This window comes from Mesoplodon densirostris, chromosome 12 (genome assembly GCF_025265405.1).
Source record: "Mesoplodon densirostris isolate mMesDen1 chromosome 12, mMesDen1 primary haplotype, whole genome shotgun sequence".
Taxonomy (NCBI): domain Eukaryota; kingdom Metazoa; phylum Chordata; class Mammalia; order Artiodactyla; family Ziphiidae; genus Mesoplodon; species Mesoplodon densirostris.
In genome coordinates, this window is record NC_082672.1 from 16666147 (window position 1) to 16690354 (window position 24208).

The window sequence follows — 24208 nt, forward strand, 5'->3', positions numbered from 1 at the left end:
ATGGATTAGTTCTGTATAATAGCTAGACTTATGTGATTACATTTGAGCTTGGTTTATATTAAAATTCAAAACCCCCAAATCGTAAGTTTACTAAACATGTGTATATGTATGAATGTGTGTGCATTATTCTACAGTGACATTAGATAATCTGTAATTCATCTGTATTTGGACTACAAATAAATTACGATTTAAAAGGATTTTTAGCAGTAATTTCCCTTTGCCAAAGGAAAATTAAATATTTTTATCTTATTCTTCCTTCAGTGTTTTGGGAATTTAGGATTGTAGGCCTAGATAGGGCATTTATAGTAGAATCTAGATAATTTAGTTTCTAGATTGGTGAACTATTTTTTTAAAAATAGTTATTATTGAAGAGATTTGGAGAAATATAGTTCTGTGAATTTAACTTTGGCTTATTTTGTTTTTTACTTTTGAAGAGTAAGAGTGAATGCTTTTTCTTTAAAGTCGCTTTTTTCCAAACTTTTTTTCAGTTGTGAAGTTATCCGGGATTGGAAGACTGGAGAATCCCTGTGTTATGCTTTTATTGAATTTGAAAAAGTAGGTCATAATATAGATATATTAAATTTGTATTTTTTTTGTTCTATGGTATTAAAGTGTGAAAATATATAGAACTTTTTCTAGTCTCTAAGATTAGAAAATTAGTTTGCCCTTTCTTTAGGCACCCAAGAAAAATAACTTTGTTATATTCAAATAAGGGATAAATTTAACATCTATCAATGTCAATATATGTATCTTTACTTTAAGTTCAGTTTCAACCTACATGCATGTATCTTTAAAATTTTAACGTTTTAGGTAAAGTTCTTCACATTCGATAAATAATTTTTCAGTGCTATTTAGGTAGATATAATAATTGAGTAATAGAGAACCAATCTGGGTGTTACGATCTAGATATTAATTTCAGCTCTATCACTGACCAACTGTTCTATGATATTTGGCAGTTTATTTAGAATTCTTCTTTCTAGGCATTATCTTCCTTATAAGTAAAACTTGAGTATTAGATTAGATGGTACTCTCTAGATCTATAATAGGAATGACAGCTTATGTTACTCAAGTAATTTTCTTTAAGCAAGCATTATGCTATTTGACCTGCATTTAATCCTCACAACTCTGAGATAGGTACTGTCCTCCTTCTCCAGATAAGTAAACTGAGACACACAGTGGTAGCGTGACTTGTTTAAAATCATGTACCTAGTGAATGTCATAGCCTTCTGTCCGCTGTTTTATTTTCAAAGAAATAGTTAATAACTCAATTAACATTTTATGTAACAAATATTAACTACCACCCATACTTATAAAATTGTTCAGATTTAAAATGTTGTTAATACTCATAAATTTAGTGTAATTCTTTAAAAAAAAACCCATCAAATTTAAATGTGACTTATACAGTGACTAGGAACATTTGTATTAATTCTGTTTCTTCTTTGCACATTTCTTCATCTGATAAATAAATACAAAAGCTTGTATTTGCTCTTAGGATTTGAACTTAGATATGTCTGATGCTGTTCCCAATGTGTTTAGCCATTTTGCTAGGCTACGTTATTTCTTTTTGCAGCTTTGGACTGAAGTATGTCTAATAGTAGCTCATTTTAAGTTATAGTTATTCCCAAGTACTTATCGAACACCTTTTATATTTCAGGCACTGCAGTAGGCCCTAGGGGTACAAGATGGATAATGGAGGGTTGAGGAAGACAGACACATAACACATTACACTTAGACACTGTGTCAGGTGTACCAGAAATAATATTTACAAGGTACATTAGTGTCAGCAGAAAGGAGATCTCTACCTTTAGTTTGCTGTGAATACTTTTTGTCAACTTGACAGTGTTATTCCATCACTGAGCATAGATTATATTGTTTATTTGCTTACAAACATAATTTCATTTTGTTTATGGCAGATAGACTAATATCTTCTGCAGGTATCCCATTTGCCATGAATACATAGCTCAGGTCAACTGTAGAGCATAGAGTGGTTCTAGAATCTATGGATTCTTTATCATGATTCAACATTTCAGTTTTCGAGGTGAATCTTTTATTTATTTATTTTTGGCTGCGTTGGGTCTTCGTTGCTGAGCGTGGGCTTTCTCTGGTTGCGGCGAGCGGGGGCTACTCTTCGTTGTGGTGTGCAGGCTTCTCATTGCGGTGGCTTCTCTTGTTGCGGAGCACGGGCTCTAGGCATGCGGGCTTCAGTAGTTGTGGCACACGGGCTCAGTAGTTGTGGCTCACAGACTTAGTTGCTCTGCGGCATGTGGGATCTTCCCGGACCAGGGATCGAACCCGTGTCCCTTGAATTGGCAGGCATATTCTTAACGACTGTGCCACCGGGGGAGTCCCTGAGGTGAATCTTTTGTAGCCTTTCTCTTTTCTTGAAAATTAGATTAAGCTACATTATTCTGCTTTGTAATTATCATGAGCGGTAGCCTCTTTGTAAGTGTCCATCACTGAGCCTTTTTTGCATGTTCTCTATGCTTTGGATAATCTGATTTGGATAATAATAATCAGATAATAATCTGATCAAAATTTTTTTAAAACTGAGGAATGAAATTCATGCTGAAAACGTGCAGCTCATGAGTGAACAGCTTGATGAATTAATCACAGTTAATGCACTCATGTAAATCACCACCCAGGTCAAGGAATAAAACGCGAGCAGAAAAAAAATTACTGGAATCCCAGAAGCCTCACCTGTGTCCCCTTCCACAAACTTCCCCATTGCTGCTACTTCTGATATCATAGATTTTGTCTAATTTTAAACTTGATATCAGTGTAAACACAATATGTGTTTTTGGTGTCTAGCTTCTTTTGCTCAGTGTTAACATTTGTGAGATTTGTTCATTACTGCATGTAGCTTTTAACTTTTTTGTTAATTTTCATTGGAAATACGGTATTTTATGTGTGTATGTAAATTTTCACTGACATAGTATTTTATTGTGTGTATGTAAATTTTCATTGCCATATGGTATTTCATTGTGTGTATATAACATTATTTAGATTTCCAGTCTGCTGTTGATGGACATTTGGGTCTTTCCCAGTTTGGGCTACTATGAATGGTGCTGCTCTAAACCCTTTCTGTCATGTCTTTCAGTGTACAAATGTATGCATTTTTGTTGGGTATATATCCAAGAGGGAATTGCTGGGTCATAGGGTAGGTGTAGCTTCAGGAGATAATTCCAGTCAGCTTTCCAAAGGGATTATCCTAATTTTCACTTCCACTAGCAATGTATGGGAGTCCCTATTATTCTGTAGCTTTACCAACTCTTGGTATGGTCTTTTAAGTTTTATCCACTCTGGTGGGTGTGTAGTGGTATCTTATTGTGGCTTTATTTTCCATTTTCCTGCTTGAGCCCCTTTTCATACGTTTATTGCCATTTAAATGTCCTTTATAAAAATGAAGTACCTGTTCAAGACTTGGCCACTTTGGGATTGGGTGTTTGTGCCTTTTTATTGATTTGTAAGAATTCTCTGTACTTTCTGGGTACAAACTCTTTTTTTGGTTGTATGTGTTGAAGGTGTCTGCTGCTCAGTGGATTGCCTTTTCCCCTTTCTTAATGGTGTCTTTTTTTTTTTTTTTTTTTTTGCGATACGTGGGCCTCTCACCGCCGCGGCCTCTCCTGTTGCGGAGCACAGGCTCCGGACGCGCAGGCCCAGCGGCCATGGCTCACGGGCCCAGCCACTCCGCGGCACGCGGGATCCTCCAGGACCGGGGCACGAACCCGCGTCCCCTGCATCAGCAGGCGGACCCTCAACCACCGCACCACCAGGGAAGCCCTGTGGTGTCTTTTGATAAGCAGAAATTTCTAATTTTTAGTTCAGTTTGTCAGCTTTTTTTCCTTATTGCCTATTTTTAAGGATGTTTGCCTACCTGAAATCATGAAAATATTCTCTATGCTATCTTTAGAAGCTTTGTTGTGAAATTATCTCTCCCATTTAGATCTGAAATTTGATTTTTGTATGTTATGTGTGTCGTGTTAAATTTCATTTTTCTTGCATAAGATAGCCAGGTGACCCAGCAAAATTCGTTAAAAAGGTTGACCCATTCGCATAGCTCTTCAGTACCCACTTTGTCATGAATCTGGTGTCCACGTGTGTAAAGTCTGTTTCTGGATGCCGCACTGCTGCACTGGTCGATTTGTCTGTCCTTGCACCACTCTCAAATTGTGTGAATTACTGTAGCTTTATAATGTCTTGATATCTGGTAGTGTGAGTCCTCCAACTTTGTTCTTCTTAAAGATTTTCTTGGATATTTTTGTCCTTTGCATGCATTTCCATATGTGTTTTTTATAATTTTTAATTGAAGTGTAGTTGATTTACAATGTTGTGTTTAATCTAAATTTTGAAGAGACTCCTTAACTATTGTTTAGGTATAAGTAAATTGAGTATTTGCAAATATGATCCTCCTGAAAAAAAAGTATCTGAGAATTTTCTCTTTGGGGAAATGGCACAGTGATGGAATTATGTCTGCCTAAGGGTCATCAGTCAGATTTATCAAACATGCACTGATTGCCTACCATGTGCCAGATGATGGTCTAAATGATGTAGATTCAAAGATGAATAAAGTTTTGTCCCTTGGAGTTTATATTCCATTTAATTCTTGACATACATTGTAAATAAATATGATTATAACTAGTTCTTTTATCTGCTTCTCTTTGGATTGTTTCTAGTTGAGCTGTGAACAGACAAAAAAATAAGTTTCCAGGGACCTAGGAGAAAATTGATCAGTGCTGGATTGAAATGTGTCATTTCTAGTCTTCAGATGTCAGAAATGGGGATGTAGGGCTTGCAGAGTTACTGACAAGGATTCTTATGTAACATGGACCTTGGTATCATAGGCCCACAATCCATTATCCAAAACGCTTGGGAACAGCTGTTCCCATTTCAGACTTTTTCAGAATTTAGAAATGTAATACTGCGTGTTTGTGTGTGTGTGTGTGCAACACACATATCTCTGGATTATGTGGCACACTTCTGGGTCAGCATTCCGTAATCACAGAAATACTTCTGCTGTGGAAACAAATGAATATTCATGCTAAGTAGAATAAGTTAAGGTTTATCCTTCCATTAGGTTTTGCTGTCACATGGATTTTAACACCAAATTTATAAAAACAGTTTTCAGGATATTTTTGGGTTATGAGTAAAAGGGGTTATGGATTTGTATAACACATTTGGTAAGTATATGTATGTGCACTGCAATCAGACTGCCTCGGTTCAAATCCTGGCTCTCGCCCTTGCCAACTGTGTGCCCTTTAGCAACTTCTGTACCTCTCTAAACCTCTGTATTCTTTTTGAGAAAATGGAGGTAATAATAGGTAATACCTCATAAGGTTGTTATCAGAGTTAATTGAGATAATAGATGCAAAGCATTTAACAGCATTTGGTGCATAGTAAGTATTCAAATTTTAGTTCTAGTAACAAGAAACTTTTTGTATTTTCAGTATTTGTTCTAGCTGCAGAAATCTTTTCCATAAAGATTTATGCTTGAGTTTTTATAATTACTATCAGGAAGAAGATTGTGAGAAAGCGTTCTTCAAAATGGACAATGTACTTATAGATGACAGAAGAATACATGTGGACTTTAGCCAGTCTGTTGCAAAGGTTAAATGGAAAGGAAAAGGTATGTTGGTTCCTCTTCCTTTGTTTCTGTTCTGCTTTGCATCGTGTGTGTGTGTGTGTGTGTGTGTGTATCTCTTTTGACAGTGTTTTTAATTAGAAGTGTTCAGTGATGTAACTCCTGCTATTTGATTTTACCTAGCTGCTATCTAGTATATAAGATGGGGGTATGTGTGTGTGAGTGTGTATATTTGCTTTTTTTTTTTTTTTAATTTTTACTGAAGTATAATTGATTTACAATGTTGTGTTAGTTTCAGGTACACAGCAAAGTGATTCAGTTATACATATACATATATCTACTCTTTTTTAGATTCTTTTCCCATGTAGGTCATTACATACTGAGTAGTGTTCCTGTGCTATATAGTAGGTCCTTATTAGTTATCTATTTTATATATTGTAGTGGGTATATGTCAAGCCCAGTCTCCCCATTTATCTCACTCCCCCATCCCCCTGTTAACCATAAGATTGTTTTCTGCATCTGTAACTCTATTTCTATTTTGTAAATAAGTTCATTTGTACTATTTTTTTAGATTCCACATATAAGTGATATCATATGATATTTGTCCTTCTCTATCTGATGCATATGTGTATTTTAAACTGATGATGAATATACTTTCTATGTTTGACTGTATTATAAATTACTTATAATTACCCATTGCAGACATAACATGTTTCCAAAGTAATTATCATTTGGTGGTTTGGCTCCTCTAGATGCAAAACTCTTAAAAATTCTTTTTTCTGGGGCTTTCCTGGTGGCGCAGTGGTTAAGAATCCACCTGCCAGTGCAGGGGACATGGGTTTGAGCTGTGGTCTGGGAAGATCCCACATGCTATGGAGCAGCTAAGCCCGTGTGCCACAACTACTGAAGCCCATGTGCCTAGAGCCCGTGCTCCGCAACAAGAGAAGCCACCGGGATGAGAAGCCCGTGCACTGCAACAAAGAGTAGCTCCCGCTTGCCACAACTAGAGAAAGCCCATGCACATCAACGAAGACCCAACGTAGCCAAAAACAAATAAATTTTTTAAAAAATTCTTTTTTATAAAGTTTGTTTGTCTTAGTTGTCATATGGTACAAAATTGAAAAGATCTTCTGTGTACTAGGTCCTATCCCTACACATATGACATCCCACATATGCATATATATATCAAATTTCTGCTAGTGGTGGCATAACAAACTTAAGGTTGAATCTGTGTATACTGAAATACTACGGGTTTTTGATTGCTGATGCAGTGTTTTTATTTATTTATTTTTTATAAATTTATTTATTTTTGGCTGCATTGGGTCTTTCTTATTGTGTGCGGACTTTTCTCTAGTTGTGGCAAGCAGGGGCTACTCTTTTTTTTTTTTTTTTTTTTTTGCTGTACGCGGGCCTCTCACTGTTGTGGCCTCTCCCGTTGCGGAGCACAGGCTCCGGACGCGCAGGCTCAGCGGCCATGGCTCACGGGCCCAGCCGCTCCTCAGCATGTGGGATCTTCCCGGACCTGGGCACGAACCCGTGTCCCCTGCATCGGCAGGCAGACTCTCAACCACTGCGCCACCAGGGAAGTTCCTGAGATAATTCTGTATATTATGGATTCACATTTTTTTTTTTTTTTTCTGTACGCGGGCCTCTCACTGTTGTGGCCTCTCCCGCCGCGGAGCACAGGCTCTGGACATGCAGTCTCCGGACACGCAGGCCCAGCGGCCATGGCCCACGGGCCCAGCCGCTCCGCAGCACGCGGGATCCTCCCGGACCGGGGCCCGACCCCGTGTCCCCTGCATCGGCAGACGGACCCCCAACCACTGCGCCACCAGGGAAGCCCCCTGGATTCACATTTTAAAAAATTGAACATACCTTGTGTACCATTCACAGTGCTAAGTACTTTTCCTTATTGCCTTGTTTAATGATTCCAACAGCATTGTGAAATGTTGATATTATTTTCAGTTCCTAAATGAAGAGAATGACTTTCAGAGAACTGAAGTGTCCTACCTAGGACCTCCCACTAGAGTCAAGATTTGAATCTCACTTTGATCTGTTGCTCCTTCTACTATATACCATAACTGCTTCATCCATAGTGAGACTTCTAATGGCAGGCACATGGCACATATTTTTCAGTGATGAAATGATGCCTGTTTGTTACAGTTACCAGTATTTTAACTCTTACAGTTGTCTGTTTCACATTTATATGAAACTTTGCCTACTGGCCCTTTTCCTTTACAAAGCTTCTGGAATTGCCAAATAGAGTCATCTTGTCTTTGATGCTTATAAGCCTCTCAGATCTCAGACACAGGTCCCAAGCTCTCAATTACCTTTGGGCCTAATGTTCTCATAGACTTAATGGCTCTACTTGAACCCTGAATTATTTTCCAGCGATTGTATTCACTGTGTAATTTAGGATTTGGAAGTTTGGTGTTGTAATATTCATGTATGTCATTAGGGGGCAGCATCTGGCTACCTAGCAAAATGGATATCTGATTTCAGTTAAAATAGTGGTGGAGAATGAATTACTATGATTCTTTTGTTTTCTTCTCAGCCTTTTTCTATCCCCTGATATATATGCCACTTATAAATAGTTCTTATATATTATACCTCTTATAAAATAATTATTGTTCTTGATGAATCAGGTGATTTTCTTACTAGGTTGTTTCTTCTTTTTTTAAATAAATAGGTGGGAAATACACCAAGAGTGATTTCAAGGAGTATGAAAAGGAACAGAATAAACCATCTAATTTGGTTCTGAAAGATAAAGTAAAGCCCAAACAGGAGTATCCTTCACAAGAACCAGTTGATCAATACGTACTGACCATCCAATCTGGAGAGTTGAGTGTGATACCTTATAAAAAGGCTATAGAAGACAAGTTCCTGAATCCAGATGGTTTGTGAAGAAATCACTTAGTTTATTGTTACCTCTTTTCACCATTTTACATATGTATACTTTGCTTTTTCAGTATATTCTCTATTGTATGGAGAAAGTTAAGGTTGAAAGAAGTTTTGAGCTTAATTCTTTTACCTCCCTACACTTAGGTTAAGGTTATCTCTTATTCTCAGAAGATCTGCAGGTAAGAGTTGTATTTTCTATATATAATCTTAATGTTTTAAATTTCTCATAGTCAGCAATTTCTTTGTTATAGCTAAGCTAAACGCTTTGTGTTAACCCTTCTTATATGTTTAACTTCTTTGGAGTTGGTGAATATATAGATAACAAAATCCTGTTGTTTTACGTTATTAGATTGCTTCCTTCTGCATATAAGACATTGTCAGTCTAGCAACACATATTTATTGGGCTCCTAGTGTGTACAAGAGTTGACTTTTATAGGATTAAAAAGAAATCCATTGACTTGACCCTTTAGTTTATAGATTCTTTCAAGTTTTAGGCTGAGACAAATAAGAAGCAATGAAACATACTTTTCATATTATGTCATTTTAGTTTGTTCATTGATATTCTCATTATAAATCTATCACTCCATACATGGCAAAGGTTATTTCTTTTGTGATTCTTTCTCGTAAATAGTTTCTTTGTTTCCTAGTTTCTGTTGGTGTTTTAGGGATTCTCTTTGCCCATACTATATAGACATTTTTTTTCCAAGTATTCATCAGGAAAGATGAATATCAGGTTGACCTGTTAAATATTTTTTATTGTATTGGCTGTCTAATGCACAAAGCATTGTAAGGTGTTAGAGTTGGATAAAGTCTGGAGTATACTGACATAATCAGCATGAAAAGAGGCTTTCACATACAGACAAACCAAACAGTAAACTAAGATTGGTCTGAAAACATGGACATTAGAGGGGGTATGATTGAAATCTTAGAATCATAAAAGGTGTGGATGGAATACACTTGAGATTTATTCACCAAATCTTTGAAATTAAGTGGAAGCCAACCACTAGAAACTGCAGCTGGAAGAAGGGAAGTGTGTAGGACAAATGAAAGGAAGGTCAGCTGTGGAGTATAAAGTAGAAGGAGGCATCTTCCCCGCATAGCGGGTGTTCAGGCTGAAAAGGAAGGATACGTAGTATTAAAGTGTTTTAAATTCAAGATGATAGATTACTGAGAGTTAAGAAAGGAACTCAGTGTGTTTGAGAATCAGTCTCTAGGCCAGCGCTAACGGGACTTCCTGCAGTGATAGAAATGTGCTGTATCTCCACTGTCCAGTATGGCTGCTAACCACATGTGGTTATCGAGCTTGAGAAATGGACGGAGGAACTGGATTTTAAAACTTGTTTAATTTTAATTAATTTAAATTTAAACCACTACCCATGGCTAGTATTGAACAGTGCTGCTTTTAACCTTTTGAAGTGGATGGAGAAGACAGGCATGTCCTGGTGCAAACCACTATTCATTATTCACAAACAGCATACTGAACAAGAGAAAGGAATTCATGAATCTGACCCAGTAGGATGATCTTTACATTCCTGGTAATTGATAGGTTTCATTTTAGCAAGTCATTTGTAATCTACAAATTATAGGTACAATTATAGAGGGACAGAACATATGTCTTCATATGTAGCACATATATATATATTTTCACATACATTATTACCACGGTGAAGAAAGGGGATTCTGATGATAATCTAAGTACAGATAAGTCAGTTAGAAAGACATGGGATGTACTTTACAGGTCATGAGAGAGAAGGTGCTGTTAAACCATTAATAAGAAGATTCAAAAATAGAAGTAGAAGAGAGAAGTTTAACTTGGCTGCACTAGACCTCAGGGAAGTAATTGGGGAAAAGAGGACAGGGAGATCACAAAGTAGGATTTTGGAGAGATTTGACATCTTCTGAAAGTCTTGATTGTAGTGGTGAGTAGAAGATAGTGGATGAGCAAGGAAGGAAGAGATACAACAAGTGTCTTGGTGGTATTACAAGTAATCAGCCGATACTTATTTGGCATCTGTTACATGCCCAGTGAAGTTTCGCAATGAAGTGTAGCCCCTGGACCTTAAAGATATTAAGAACAGATATTAAATAATCACCATTAATTAAATATGTCTGGAGTGTTGCAGAGAAGTGCATTTGTGGGATATGGGACTCATAATAGAGGTAAGAGGTCAGAGGATCCTCAAGTAATACTATAAGTAGTGACATTAAAGCTACAGCTGGAATATGGGGGGAGAGGAAGGCTGAGGTGGGATACTATCAATATTTTCTTTATCTGCGATCCATTAAATACAGTTTACATCTTGACTCAGTACAGTCCAAGTATAGTCATTCTCACACACACACACACACACACATATAATTGAAACAACAGTGTTATAAAATAATATTTTCATTAGATGCCATGTACTCTATTTTCTAGTCTATGTTATTTTAAAATGCTGGCTTTTGGTGACCCACTAACTGGATTTTACACCTCACTGATGGATTATGATCAGTAGTTTGAAACACTCTGAAGCTCCGAAGCACTTTCTTTGAATAGTTTATTATTATTTTAAATAAATATTTATTTATTTAGTTAGTTTTGGCTGCATTGGGTCTTTGTTGCTGTGCGCGGGCTTTCTCTAGTTGCGGCGAGCGGAGGCTACTCTTCGTTGCGGTGCGCGGGCTTCTCTTGTGGAGCGCGGGCTCTAGGCACGCGGGCTTCAGTAGTTGTGGCACACGGGATCAGTAGTTGTGCCTCATGGGCTCTAGAGCACGGGCTCAGTAGTTGTGGTGCACGGGCTTAGTTGCTCCGCAGCATGTGGGATCTTCCCGGACCAGGGCTCGAACCCGTGTCCCCTGCATTGGCAGGCGGATTCTTAACCACTGTGCCACCAGGGAAGCCCACTCTGAAGCACTTTGGACAGGGAGCAGCACGTGTAGAGCAAACACTGAGGTGAAATCATAGGCAAGGACTATTGAATTTGTCTCTGGAGAAGGAGACCATCCAGAAGGTACTGTGGAGACATTGCGACATGGTATAAAGGAGAAGAGAAGTTGGAGATAATAGAGTAATAATAGGACGGTACAGGCTGATTAGCTGTCATTAGCCGTCTTGTGAAAAGCCAGAAGTTGCAGTGTTTTCCTACTGAATGAGAGACATTGCTGAGGAAGCCTAGAGCTGTGGCATGGTGAAACCCTAGTCCTGAGGGAAGTGTGTCTACTGTTACTCTAGTCCCACACGCCACTAAAATGGCTCTGCGTTTTGGGCTTCCTCCTAGTCCTTCTTTTGAAAACCACTGTTCTAGTCCTTGTCAGCCTTCCTCAGAGTCTGTTTTAGAGTGTAAGATTACTTTTAGAAGAGCTTCTAATAGTCTTACATTTTCTCTTATTCTAAGACATTATAGTATATTAAACACTTCTGAATTAAAACATATTATTACAATTTTTATAACATTTACGTGAAATTTAAAAATGATTCACTCATAGTTCTACCACCTAGGCAAATGATACTTTTTATTTCTCCTTGTTCCTCTCAAGCCTTGATCCTTTATAAAGCTTTATAAAGTTATAACCACTGTGTGGTATATACAGTTTTTGCTTCAAGCTTTTTCCACTTTTAATTTTTTATAAACCATTCCAGGTTATTTAATAGCATTCATTTGTCATTGTTAATAACTTCCTTTATGGTAATATATCAGTTGAAATACCCTGATGTATTTAAGTATATCTTTATTACTAGGCTGTTTATTGTTCTTAGTTTCTGTTATTAAAAATAATCCTAAAAAAAAATCCTGTTATGTATACAATCGGCCCTCTGTATCTGCAGGTTCCGCATCCATGGATTTCCAACTGTAGATGGAAAATATTCAGGAAAAGTATTCCAGAAAGTTCCAAAAAGCAAAACTTCAATTTGCTGTGCAGGCAGCTATTTACTAGCATTTGTGTTGTATTTACAACTGTTTACATAGCATTTACATTGTGTTAGGTTTTTAAGTAATGAGATGATTTGAAGTATAAAGGAGGATGTGTGTAGGTTATATGCAAACACTATGCCATTTATATAAAGGACTTGAGCATCTGCAGCTTTTGGTATTCTCAGGGGATCCTGGAACAAATCCCCTGTGGATAATGAGGGACAGCTGTTCTTATGTTCATTTAACTTACTGTTATTTTATTTTTTATAAATTCTTATTTGAAGTTAAACATGATAACTATTGATATGCATTGCTAAATTTTCTCCTATAGGACTGAACTAATTTACACTCAAAAGAAGAGTCACATGAGTGTATTTTTCATCTGTACAGCTTCTCTGGCATTGGGGTTTACAATGTCTTAATTTTTTCTAGTTAAAAATGTGCCTCATTTTCTAAGTTTAAGTTTTTCATTATTGACAAATATCCTTCCTTATTTATTTATTTTTTTTTTGCGGTACGTGGGCCTCTCACTGTTGTGGCCTCTCCCATTGCGGAGCACAGGCTCCGGACGTGCAGGCTCAGCGGCCATGGCTCACGGGCCTAGCCGCTCCGTGGCATGTGGGATCTTCCCAGACCAGGGCACAAACCTGTGATGGACTCTCAACCACTGTGCCACCAGGGAAGCCCATGCTTCCTTATTTTTTATGCTACTTATATTTTTCTTTTTTTTCTTTTTTTTTAACTCTCTATATTTTTGGCCCACTTACCAATTTATAACCGTTTATTAAAGACAGGTGTTCTTTCCATTTTTCCTGACTCCGTGATGAAGTAAAATGTGAATTAGTTTTGTTTTGGAAATATATTCTATGCTTCTGAGATGCTTCTTGCTTTAAAAAGTTATCTTTAACCTCATGGCCTACTTTGTTTACCAGATTCGTATGTTTTGAAGTATTACCGGTGTCAGTTCTCATGTTTGTCCTTAACTAGCTGCTGCAGTGCAAAATATGATCTTATACTAGATGAGCAGGCAGAAGACTCAAAGTCAAGTTACTCACACACAAGTAAAAAACACAAGAAGAAAACCCGCCACTGCTCTGAAGAAAAAGAAGATGAGGACTATATGCCAGTCAAAAATACAAATCAGGTACTTACTGCTGTTCAGACTTAGCTGTAGAGAAATAAATGTTTCATCCATTTGTAAATTACATCTTAATTTAGGAGATAAGGGTGTAGTCCTGAACAGGGATGGATGTGTTTCTAACTCTTAAGATGTAGAATGGTTTCACTAGGGTAATGAACTTTAATTTTCAAGAATATATATAACATGGAGAAAAGGGAACACTCTTGCACTGCTGGTGGGAATGTGAATTGGTACAGCCACTATGGAGAACGGTATGGAGGTTCCTTAAAAAACTACAAATAGAACTACCATATGACCCAGCAATCCCACTACTGGGCATACACCCTGAGAAAACCATAATTCAAAAAGAGACATGTACCAAAATGTTCATTGCAGCTCTATTCACAATAGCCCAGAGCTGGAAACAACCTAAGTGTCCATCATCGGATGAATGGATAAAGAAGATGTGGCACATATATACAATGGAATATTACTCAGCCATAAAAAGAAATGAAATTGAGCTATTTGTGATGAGGTGGATAGACCTAGAGTCTGTCATACAGAGTGAAGTAAGTCAGAAAGAGAAAGACAAATACCGTATGCTAACACATATATATGGAATTTAAGAAAAAAACAATGTCATGAAGAACCTAGGGGTAAGACAGGAATAAAGACACAGACCTACTTGAGAATGGACTTGAGGATATGGGGAGGGGGAAGTGTAAGCTGTGACAAAGCGAGAGAGAGGCATGGACATATATACTACCAAACGTAAAATAGCTAGTGGGAAGCAGCCGCATAGCACAGGGAGATCAGCTTGGTGCTTTGTGACCACCTAGAGGGGTGGGATGGGGGGGTGGGATAGGGAGGGTGGGAGGGAGGGAGACACAAGAGGGAAGGGATATGGGAACAGATGTATATGTATGACTGATTCACTTTGTTATAAAGCAGAAACTAATAAAAAAAAGAATATATATAACAGATTATAAAAGATTGTTTTTGAAATAATATATAGTTCCACATTGTGAAGCAAGAGTGATTTTCATACCTGTGGACACTCACTTATTCCCGTCAAAAACAAGTGTGGTTATGGTAAAAAAGTTCTTCTAATGTATCATGTTAATTTATCACCAAGTGTTACGTACAGCGCTTACAGCTCTTGAGGTTTTGGGACCCGAAAAACGTTTATGCCCTTCCATATGGTATATATGAAATAAAAGCAGCACTAATAATTATTAACTATATTATTAATATTATTAACTATAACTAATAATTTATCATCCCCAAAGCTTTCCTGAACAATACATTTTCTAAGACAATGATAATAAAAATTCCCCAAAGAAAATTAACTACAAAGAGAAGAAATCATTTCCAGCCTGCATTTTGGCTCTCAATTGAAAAGCAGATTACGTTATATTCCCTTGCTATGGTTTTTGCCACGTAAGGACATTTCAACCTGGGCCCTGGTAGATGAGGAGGCTTTCAGTTGGCAGAGGGGACTCAAGACTGTGAGAATGTTAAGCAAAGACACTGAGATGGAGAGATGTAGTGTGATTGGCAAAGTAAAGGATTTGCTGTCAGAAAAGCTGGGTTTAGATTTCCACGTTGCTAATCATTGATGTGACCTCATCAAATTATTTAACTTTCTTGAGCCACAGTTTCCTCCTCTGTGAAATCGAGATAATATTTATTGTCCAGGCACGTTACAATTAAGTGGAAAAAAAAATGTGTGTGCAAACATTTTCTACACTGGCTGTTACTATTATTTTTACAGTCAAATCATTGTGTTTTAAATCACTTGGAATAACTGCTCTGTGGTAAGGCCATTAACTGGATTCATATTTCAATTAACCTGTTCTTTTTGATGTTTAAGGATAGCTTAAAATTTTTTCTTTTGTTTTATAATTTTAAAAATTAATTGTATGGTTCCAAAGTAAAATCTACAAAATGGTACATATAGAAAACCTAGCTTCCATCCCTGTCCTTTCCCCCTTGTCTTCTTTCCCTAAAGGTAACCATTTTATGTGTTTTATGGTTTATTCTTCATTTTAAAAATTTTCAGCAAATGAATTTTTTAAATTAATTTATTTTTGGCTACGTCGGGTCTTTCTCTAGTTGCAGCGAGGGGGGCTACTCTTTGTTGTGGTGAGCGGGCTTCTCATCGTGGTGGCTCCTCTTGTTGCGGAGCACAGGCTCTAGGCGTGCGGGCTTCAGCAGTTGTGGCTCTTGGGCTCTAGAGCGCAGGCTTAGTAGTTGTGGCTCACGAGCTTGGTTGCTCCGCGGCATGTGGGATCTTCCCGGACCAGGGCTCGAGCCCGTGTCCCCTGCATTGGCAGGCGGATTCTTAACCACTGCACCACCAGGGAAGCCCCGTATTTTATATATATTCTTAGCACCCTATTTTCTAGACAGCCGATCTTCCTACTCCTTGCTGTCATCCAGCAGAGGTCTAATCTCTCTTCTTCCATAGCCCTTTTACTACTTAAAGATTCCCATCATTTATGCCCTGCCCTCAGTTTTTAAGTTACATCCTTGCCAATCCTTCAAGTAATCCTTACATGAATCAGTAATAATAACATCTCTGGTGTCCTCATAATGCGAGGTGGATACTGTGGATATTGTCTCCATTCACAGCAAAGAAAGTAAAGAATAAAGAGGTTCAGCCACTTGCCAGTGGTTTTACACAGCTAATAAGTAATGGAACCACAATTTAAATTTGGACTTGTACCCTTACTGCTGTTTCTCTTACTTGGAATATATTTCTGTCAGTTTCTTTTCTAAGTCTTCTTACCTGGAATATATTCCTGTCAGCAGTTTTCCTTCCTAACTCCAGTTGTTAATTCTAATATAATTTGTCTCATAGTATAATATTCCAGTGTCATCCAATAGGAACATCTCCCTCTTAGTTTTTATACTCTATTACTTTAGCCAAAGATCACCCCAACATCTTTTTTAATGGTGGCTGTATCACACTTCTGTGAATATTTAGCAGGTTTTCCACTAAAACTCCTTAATCCCCCCACCCACCATGTGTTGCTTTTAGCTACAGCTCCTCATCCTGGGCTTGTATATGGATTCCTCAATGGATTTAGGCCCGAAGTACACATTGGTGTGTTTGAGATAATCAGACATCTTAAAAAACTCCAAAGACTGGCTGCATTTTAAGTCTGTGTTTCCCACCCTTGCACCCCTGCCTTTTTGTGAATCTTTTTTATCTTGCTGTTTGATTACTTAAAACTTTACAGTAGCAAATGTCTTTCTCTTTCTGCAATAATATTCTAACTTTATCTCTCCCTTCGAAGTATATTAAAGCAATTGTTTCTGATTTTGTACTTTGATTTAATAATATAGCTGTACTAATTTTCTCTTTCTAATAAAATAGCATCCATTTTTAAGATTTCAGTGGGCCCAGTTTTTTTTCTGTTATTTTGCTTTTTATCCTTTTGATTTTAATCTCAAAAATATAATCATTAAAGGGAATTTTCAGTGCTAGGTAATTTTCAGGTATAGCTCAAATTTTCCTGTTTGGTGGTGTTTTGCTTGGTGAGCTTAGTTTCCTAAGAATGTTTTAACTTACTTCTTCAAGTGCTTTGTTTTTTATTGAATGGCAGCCTTACTGTTCAATTCGAAATCTCTGTTTAATTTTTCCACCACATGTCTTAATTCCAGAGATGGTTACTGTGTTCTTGAGGTTTGAGTTTTACTGGGGTTACAGGAAATGAGTACTCGGCCGTGGGCTGCCTGGCTGAGAAGTACTCAGACTGCTTGCCTGTCCTCCTCTGTGGTTTTCATAGGTGTTCAGTGTTCTTATAATTTGGGACTCTGTTTTCGTTGTCATTTTAATCTTTTAATATTATTTTAGTGATTTAGATGTAACTAAACCTCTGATTTACTCCCAGAGACCTCAGCAAGGACAGTTTTTGGTTGATTTTTAAATTTTTTGACTACTAAACATGAAATTATTGGCTCAGTTAAGTTGAGTGCCTTAAATTGGCACTCATTTTATGGTGTTCTTTTTCTTTCTTTCTTTCTTTTTTCAGCTGCTTGTTTGTTTAATCATCTTGTCTTATGTCTTAAATGTATAAAACAAATAGAATTTTTAAAAGTCCATACTGGAAAGGACTTAGAGCTCATGTGATTCGTTTCCCTCACCTTAGATATGAAGATCCTGACCCCACAAGCCCATGGGCCTTATAGTTTAGTGGGAGGACTGGAAGTTTAACATTTATTTTAATTCAGTTGGATGTGGTATTATTTTTTTATTACTCCATACCACCCCCTTTTCAATTTTATATGTAGAGTTACTGATCAGTGAAATAATTATCTCCAACCTGTGGGGATCTCCTGAGTCTCAGTTTCCTCATATCTGGAAGGAAGATAATACTGTCCTCCAAAAGCACTTAGCACTGTGCAAGCACATACTTAGATCTGTTCTAATATGGCTTCATCCAGCTGCCTAAACTTTTCTCCTTCATACATACAGTACTCGTTCTTCCTTGCTTTTCAGTTTTCACTTAACACTCCTTGCATTAGCCTTCTTGAAGACATTCCAAGCCCTCACCACTCATCCTTTGAGGCTCATCTCAAGTCCGTTATAACTTCTCTATGAAACCTTCACTGATAAATCTAACCTCAAGAGCATTTCTTGTTGGACACATCTCCTAAATGGCAAAGACCATTTGAACCTAGAGCTGCCCGACTTCAAAGCTTGTGTAGCTTTGAACGCTGTGCCAAGTAGGAGAGGTTTTTAAGGTTTCAGTCCATTTCAGATTTTCAGCTTAGTCAGTTTTTTCAAAGAATTAAATACTGCATAATCTTTTCTCTCTCTCTGTTATTTTAAACACTCAAAGCATTTAAGTGCCTGTTTGTATAATGTGCTGAAGACTTTATAGGATTATACATCAGCTAAAACAGTCTCTCCATTTAAAAAGTTTCTTGCCTCAACCAGTACAGAAGTACTAGGTGTACAGTCAGAATAGTACATAGATATTTACATTTTGTGTCTGTTACAGGAAGCACAAAAAATTCTTTCATCTAGGGATGTCACATTTTGCTCGAAAATAGTTGATAAAAGGTTAAGCTGAACTACCGACTCATTTTCTACCTCCAGGGCTCTTACAGAAGGACAAGAACTATTGGTGTTGTGTGGGGAATCATGAATCAGTTTATGGTGAGGTATTCCACAAACACTGTGGAATATAGCAATCATGTTAGGTCTATTTTCACATAGTGCAACCTCTATGCCAGGCATAATGTACAGTATCTAGATAGTATATGGAATAATTGTGAATCATTTGCTTAAAACCCAGTCCTTAACCATGGGTTTTCACCACTTGGATTTTAAACCTTGATATTTACATCTACTATAATAATGTCTAAGGTGATAGAGTTGGGCACTTGGGAGTTCAGTCCTTAGAATTTTGCCTTTCCTTTGAGAAATCTTTTAAGAAAGTTGAATTTTATGAACTATTCTTAAAAGAGCATTGGCTCTGGTGTCTTTAGATTTCAGCCACCTGTGGAGGTACTCATTTTAATCAGGGATAAGACACAAGTGGAGATAGAATTGTTGTGTTGTAACTAGCCCTTTTTTGTATATGGATACGTTACTACTGCTCCTTGGTTATTGAGAATAGAACTAAATGTACCCACTTTGTTCTCTTTGGGGCAATGAATTATTTCAGTGTTTCTTAACTCATTTTAAAGAAATATGTCAATAATGATTTTAATAAAAACATTTATCAGCTTAGTCTAAACCAGAAAATTTATTTAGAGATCTAGAGAGGAACTGTTACAAAAAAATACTTTAAAAGACCCAAGAATTCAGAATCTGTTTTCTGTTCTCTTTAGACTGATTGACCTGTCTAAAACGTCTTCTGGCTATGTTATTTAAATGATGACTTCTTTATAGGATTCTTATGGGGATTTTAGTAGTTTCATTGTAGATCAGTGATGGAACCACATTTTTGGGGAGTGGAGAGGGGGAGGTGGAAATGTGACCGCACATAACCAGAATTCTTGGTATTGCAATTTCACCCTAAAGACTTCTTATTTCAATTGGGCTATTTCAGTTCCTTGTTTTTGGATCTGATCTTTCAGTTCAGCTGAAATAGTAAGTACAGAATAATGAGATCGATGAGAAAATGGTTAAGTCTTTTTCTGAATTGTTTTTGCTTTTTAACTTACAAGATTCTTGGCCTTAGTGGTAGCGTTCAAATTTGAGCTGTTAAAACTGCTTGCTCAAGGAGGACTTGTCTAAGTTTTGTTGATGGTGTGTACAAAATGATTATTTCACTGATTCACTATTCCTTTGACAGGATATCTACAGGGAAATGGGCTTTGGTCACTATGAAGAAGAAGAAAGTTGTTGGGAGAAGCAAAAGAGTGAAAAGAGAGACCGACCTCAAAACCGAAGTCGTAGCCGATCTCGAGAAAGGGATGGCCACTATAGTAATAGTCACAAATCCAAATACCAGACAGATCCCTATGAAAGAGAAAGGAGTAAAAAGAGAGAACGAAGCAGGAGTCCCAAGAAATCCAAAGATAAAGAAAAATCTAAGTACAGATGAAAGTTGAAGAATCAGACATGAGTGGCTGACATATGTGCTCTTGTATAACTTCGAGTACCAGGCGTTCAGATTCTGTGTCAAAGCAGTTAAAGACACTGCCTGTTATTTTTTTTTCACAGTAGGATTATAGCCCTCTTAGATGAATACTGATTGTACAGGGCACTGAAAGAAATAAAGAATTGAACATTTTCTTTGTATACTTTTTTACACTAATTTTATTGTTATACATAAATAGTAGTCTTCATTTTTAAAGTCTTTCATATTTTTCAGTCTTTATTTTTAATGAAGTATTTCATGCCTACAAAAATACACAAACGTGTATATATAGGTATAAAGAATAATAAATATCTGCCGTGTACCCATTGGCCAGCTTAGGAAATGAATATTACTGGCATTTTAAAAGTGCCCTCTCCTTCTCAAATAATTATTATTCTGTATTTTGTGTTGTCATTCTCTTGCTTGTTATTATAGTTTTAAAACATATGTATGTACCCTTAAATGAAATGTTAAGTTTTGTATGTTTTTGAATTTTATATAAATGGTATAAAGTACGTTTACTTCTGTGACTTGCTTTTTTCAGCTTAGTGTTTTTGGAAAGTCATTCATTTTTATTGCTATATTATGTTATATGAATAGACCATAATTTATCCATTCTTCTGTTGATGGATGTTTGGGGTTTGTTTTTGTTTCTGCTATTGCAAACAATGCTGCTATGAACATTCTTTATCTAGGAGTGATTTGCTTGGTCATGTGATATGGATATCTTCATCTTTATAAGATAATGCCAAGTTATATTCTGCAGTGGCTGTACCAATCATATCCCTACCAGAACTATATGAATTACCTTTGTTTCATAGCATTTCTAATACTTCTTAATTTCAGACTTCTTAATTTTGCCAATCCAGTGGCTGTTAAGTGGTGTATTTTTGTAGTTTCCAGCAAGAAGACTTCTATTACTCTTACATTTGTTCTTCAGTATGAAACGTTTTTTTTCTTTTTCTTTAAATTTATTTTTGGCTGTGTTGGGTCTTTGTTTCTGTGCAAGGGCTTTCTCTAGTTGTGGCAAGCGGGGGCCTCTCACTATGGCGGCCTCTCTTGTTGCGGAGCACAGGCTCCAGACACGCAGGCTCAGTAGTTGTGGCTCACGGGCCTAGTTGCTCCGCGGCATGTGGGATCTTCCCAGACCAGGGCTCGAACCCGTGTCCCCTGCATTAGCAGGCAGATTCTCAAGCACTGCACCACCAGGGAAGCCCTTCTTTTTCTTTAGTTGCTTTTAAGGTTTTTCTTTCCTTTTTTTTTTTTTTTTTTTTGCGGTACGCGAGCCTCTCACTGTTATGGCCTCTCCCGTTGCGGAGCACAGGCTCCGGACGCGCAGGCTCAGCGGCCATGGCTCACGGGCCTAGCCGCTCCGCGGCATGTGGGATCTTCCCAGACCGGGGCACGAACCCGCGTCCCCTGCATCGGCAGACGGACTCTCAACCACTGTGCCACCAGGGAAGCCACTTAAGGTTTTTCTTGATCACTGCTGTTAAGCACTTTGATTATGATGTGCTTGGTGTAGTCTTTTTTCCCCCCCTTCATGTTTCTTCTGCTGGGGTTCTTTACCTGTAGATTTACTGTTTTCATCAAATTTGGAATTTTGGAGGCCTTTTCATTTATTTTTTTCTGTCTCTGTCCTTCATTTCTTACCCTCTGGGACTCTAATTGTATGTTAGGCTACTTGAAACTGTCTCTTAGCACTATGATGCTCTGTTTTGTTTTTTCTTTAAGTCTTTTTATTTATTTATTTTTCTGTGTTCCAGATTGGTTTCCATTGCTATGTCCTCAAGTTCATTAATCTTTTCTCCTGAAGTATCTAATCTCTTGTTAATTCCATCCAGTGTATTTTTTACCTCATACATTATATTTTTAATCTTTTGAAGTTCCATTTGGGTCTTTTTTATATCTTCCATATCTCTCCTTCCAGACTCCTGCTTTCCTCTATCTTTTGGAACATCTGACGTATATTTATAATTACTGTTTCAATGTACTTGACCATTCTGTCATCTGTCATTTCTTGTCTGTTGCTGTTGATTGATTTTTTTCCCCCTCATTATTGGGTTGTAATTTCCTTCTTTGCACACCTGATAATTTTTGGATTTTACACTGTTGGGTGCTGGAGCTTTTTGTATTCCTTTAAATATGTTGAGTTTTGTTCTGGGACATAGTTATTTAGAAATAATTTGATCATTTCATAGCTTGCTTTTATATTTAATGAGATAGGACCAGAACAGCCTTTAATCTAGGCTAATTTGGCTCACTACTGAGATAATACCCTTCTGAATATTCTTCCTTACACGTGGTTTACTATGAGATTTCTCCACTCTGGCTGTTGAGAACGAGAACTATTCTGAACCCTGTATGAACTTGAATTTTACGACTTATTCTTTTCTGGTTCTTTCCCACCTTGGGGTAGTTTTCTGAAGTGCATACACTGATTAGCCGAAGCCTCAGGGGACCTCTCTGTAGATCTGGAATCCTCCCTCTAGCTTCTCTCTCCCATACTCCACCCTACAGATTTTACCTTGGCTCCCCTAAATGCTCTACCCAGGGAAACGCCCAGGCTCTCCCTTCATTAAGCTTGGGCAATGGTAGGACTTTCCCTGTTGGTTCTCCTCTCAAGAGTCACTGTCCTGCACAGTTGTCCAATGTCTGAAAAACTTTATTGTACATATTTTGTGCGGGTGTTTCATTGTTTAATATGGGGAAGGGAAATTCTGCCCCTGTTGACTCCATTTTGGCCAGACTGGGAGTCTCATTGAATGTGCGTTTCCTAAATTCTAACAAGGTTGAGCTGCTTTTCACGTATATTGTATTCATTCCTGATTGCTCTCTGTGAAAAGCTTATTTCATGTCTTTTGCCCATTTTATATTACGTTGTTGCCTTTTTCTTATATATTTCTTTAAGGAGTTAAATAGATTGTGGATACTAGTCCATTTTTACTGTTATATGTTGTAAACATTTTCTCTCAGTTTGTGGTTATTTTTTCACCTATTGATGCCCTTGGGAGGGCACAAGTTGTAAATTTCCCCCAACATTTTTCCCTCAACTTTTTAATATGAAAAGTTTCATACATGTGTAGCAACACAGAAACATAACGAACATCCATATATATTCCATCCAAATAGTAACATTTTGTTGTTGAACAATTTGAAAGTAAATTGAAAACATGATATTTCACCTTTCAGTATTTCACCATGCATTTTCTTAAAGGCAAGTGTCCTAAACCACCACAATACTATTATCACACTGAAAAAAATTAAACAGTAATCTCATAATATGTAATATATAGTATAAACAAATTTCCCCCATTGTCCCAAGGCTGTCATTTTTATATGTTGGTTTGTTTTTAAACCCAGACTCAACCAAGCTTCATGCACTGCATCTTGTTTTTGTCATTTTATTCTCTTAATCTAAAAGAGTTTCCTACCCATCCATCCACCCCAACCACATGTATTTTTAAAATTTTTTTATGACATTGACTTGAAGAGTTCAGGCCAGTTGCTTTGTAGAATATTCCACATTCTGGAATTATTCAACGGTATCTTCATGGTGTCCTCCATCCTCTCTACTTTCTGTAAACTGTAAGTTAAGTCTTGATGTTTGATTGAAATTAGGTTATGCATTTTAGACAAATTTTTAAGTTTAATGTCAAATTTATTAGCCTTTCCCTGTGTGTTTTGTGCTTTTTGTATTTTGTTTAAGTCCTTAATAAAGATATTCTCCCATAGTCTGAAGGTTATAAAGCTTTGTTTTTTACATTTGACTTTAATCCATATTGAATTGTATGTGTGTATGTGTATGGTGTGATAATAGGAATTCATATTCACTTTTTTTTTTCCACTTAGGGATGTAACCAACTGTCCAAAATCTATTATGAATGGTTCACCTATTCCCCATTGATCTGTCATATAAGTTTCTATATATATATATGTGGGTTTTGTTTCATGGGCTCTCTACTCCATTGGTTCATTGTTTATTCCAGCACTGATACTAAACATCTACATTTCTGTGGCTTTATAGGAAGTCTTGATATTTAAGTACCCCCCCCCCACCCGATCTGTTTCATTAGGAATACCATGGCTCTTTTTTTTCTGTGCAATTTTG

The 24208-nt window shown here is 37.2% G+C and overlaps 1 protein-coding gene across 1 annotated transcript in view; it reads left to right on the forward strand.

Moving 5' to 3' along the window:
* Positions 1 to 23813, forward strand: part of PPIL4 (peptidylprolyl isomerase like 4) — a 38288-nt gene extending 14475 nt beyond the window's left edge. Inside the window, exons 9-13 of the mRNA XM_060115217.1 lie at positions 489 to 555; positions 5512 to 5623; positions 8268 to 8364; positions 13372 to 13519; positions 19810 to 23813. Coding sequence (XP_059971200.1) covers positions 489 to 555; positions 5512 to 5623; positions 8268 to 8364; positions 13372 to 13519; positions 19810 to 20061 — 676 coding nt within the window. The 3' untranslated portion in view covers positions 20062 to 23813. The remainder of the gene's footprint in view (positions 1 to 488; positions 556 to 5511; positions 5624 to 8267; positions 8365 to 13371; positions 13520 to 19809) is intronic.
* The last annotated feature ends 395 nt before the right edge of the window (positions 23814 to 24208 follow it).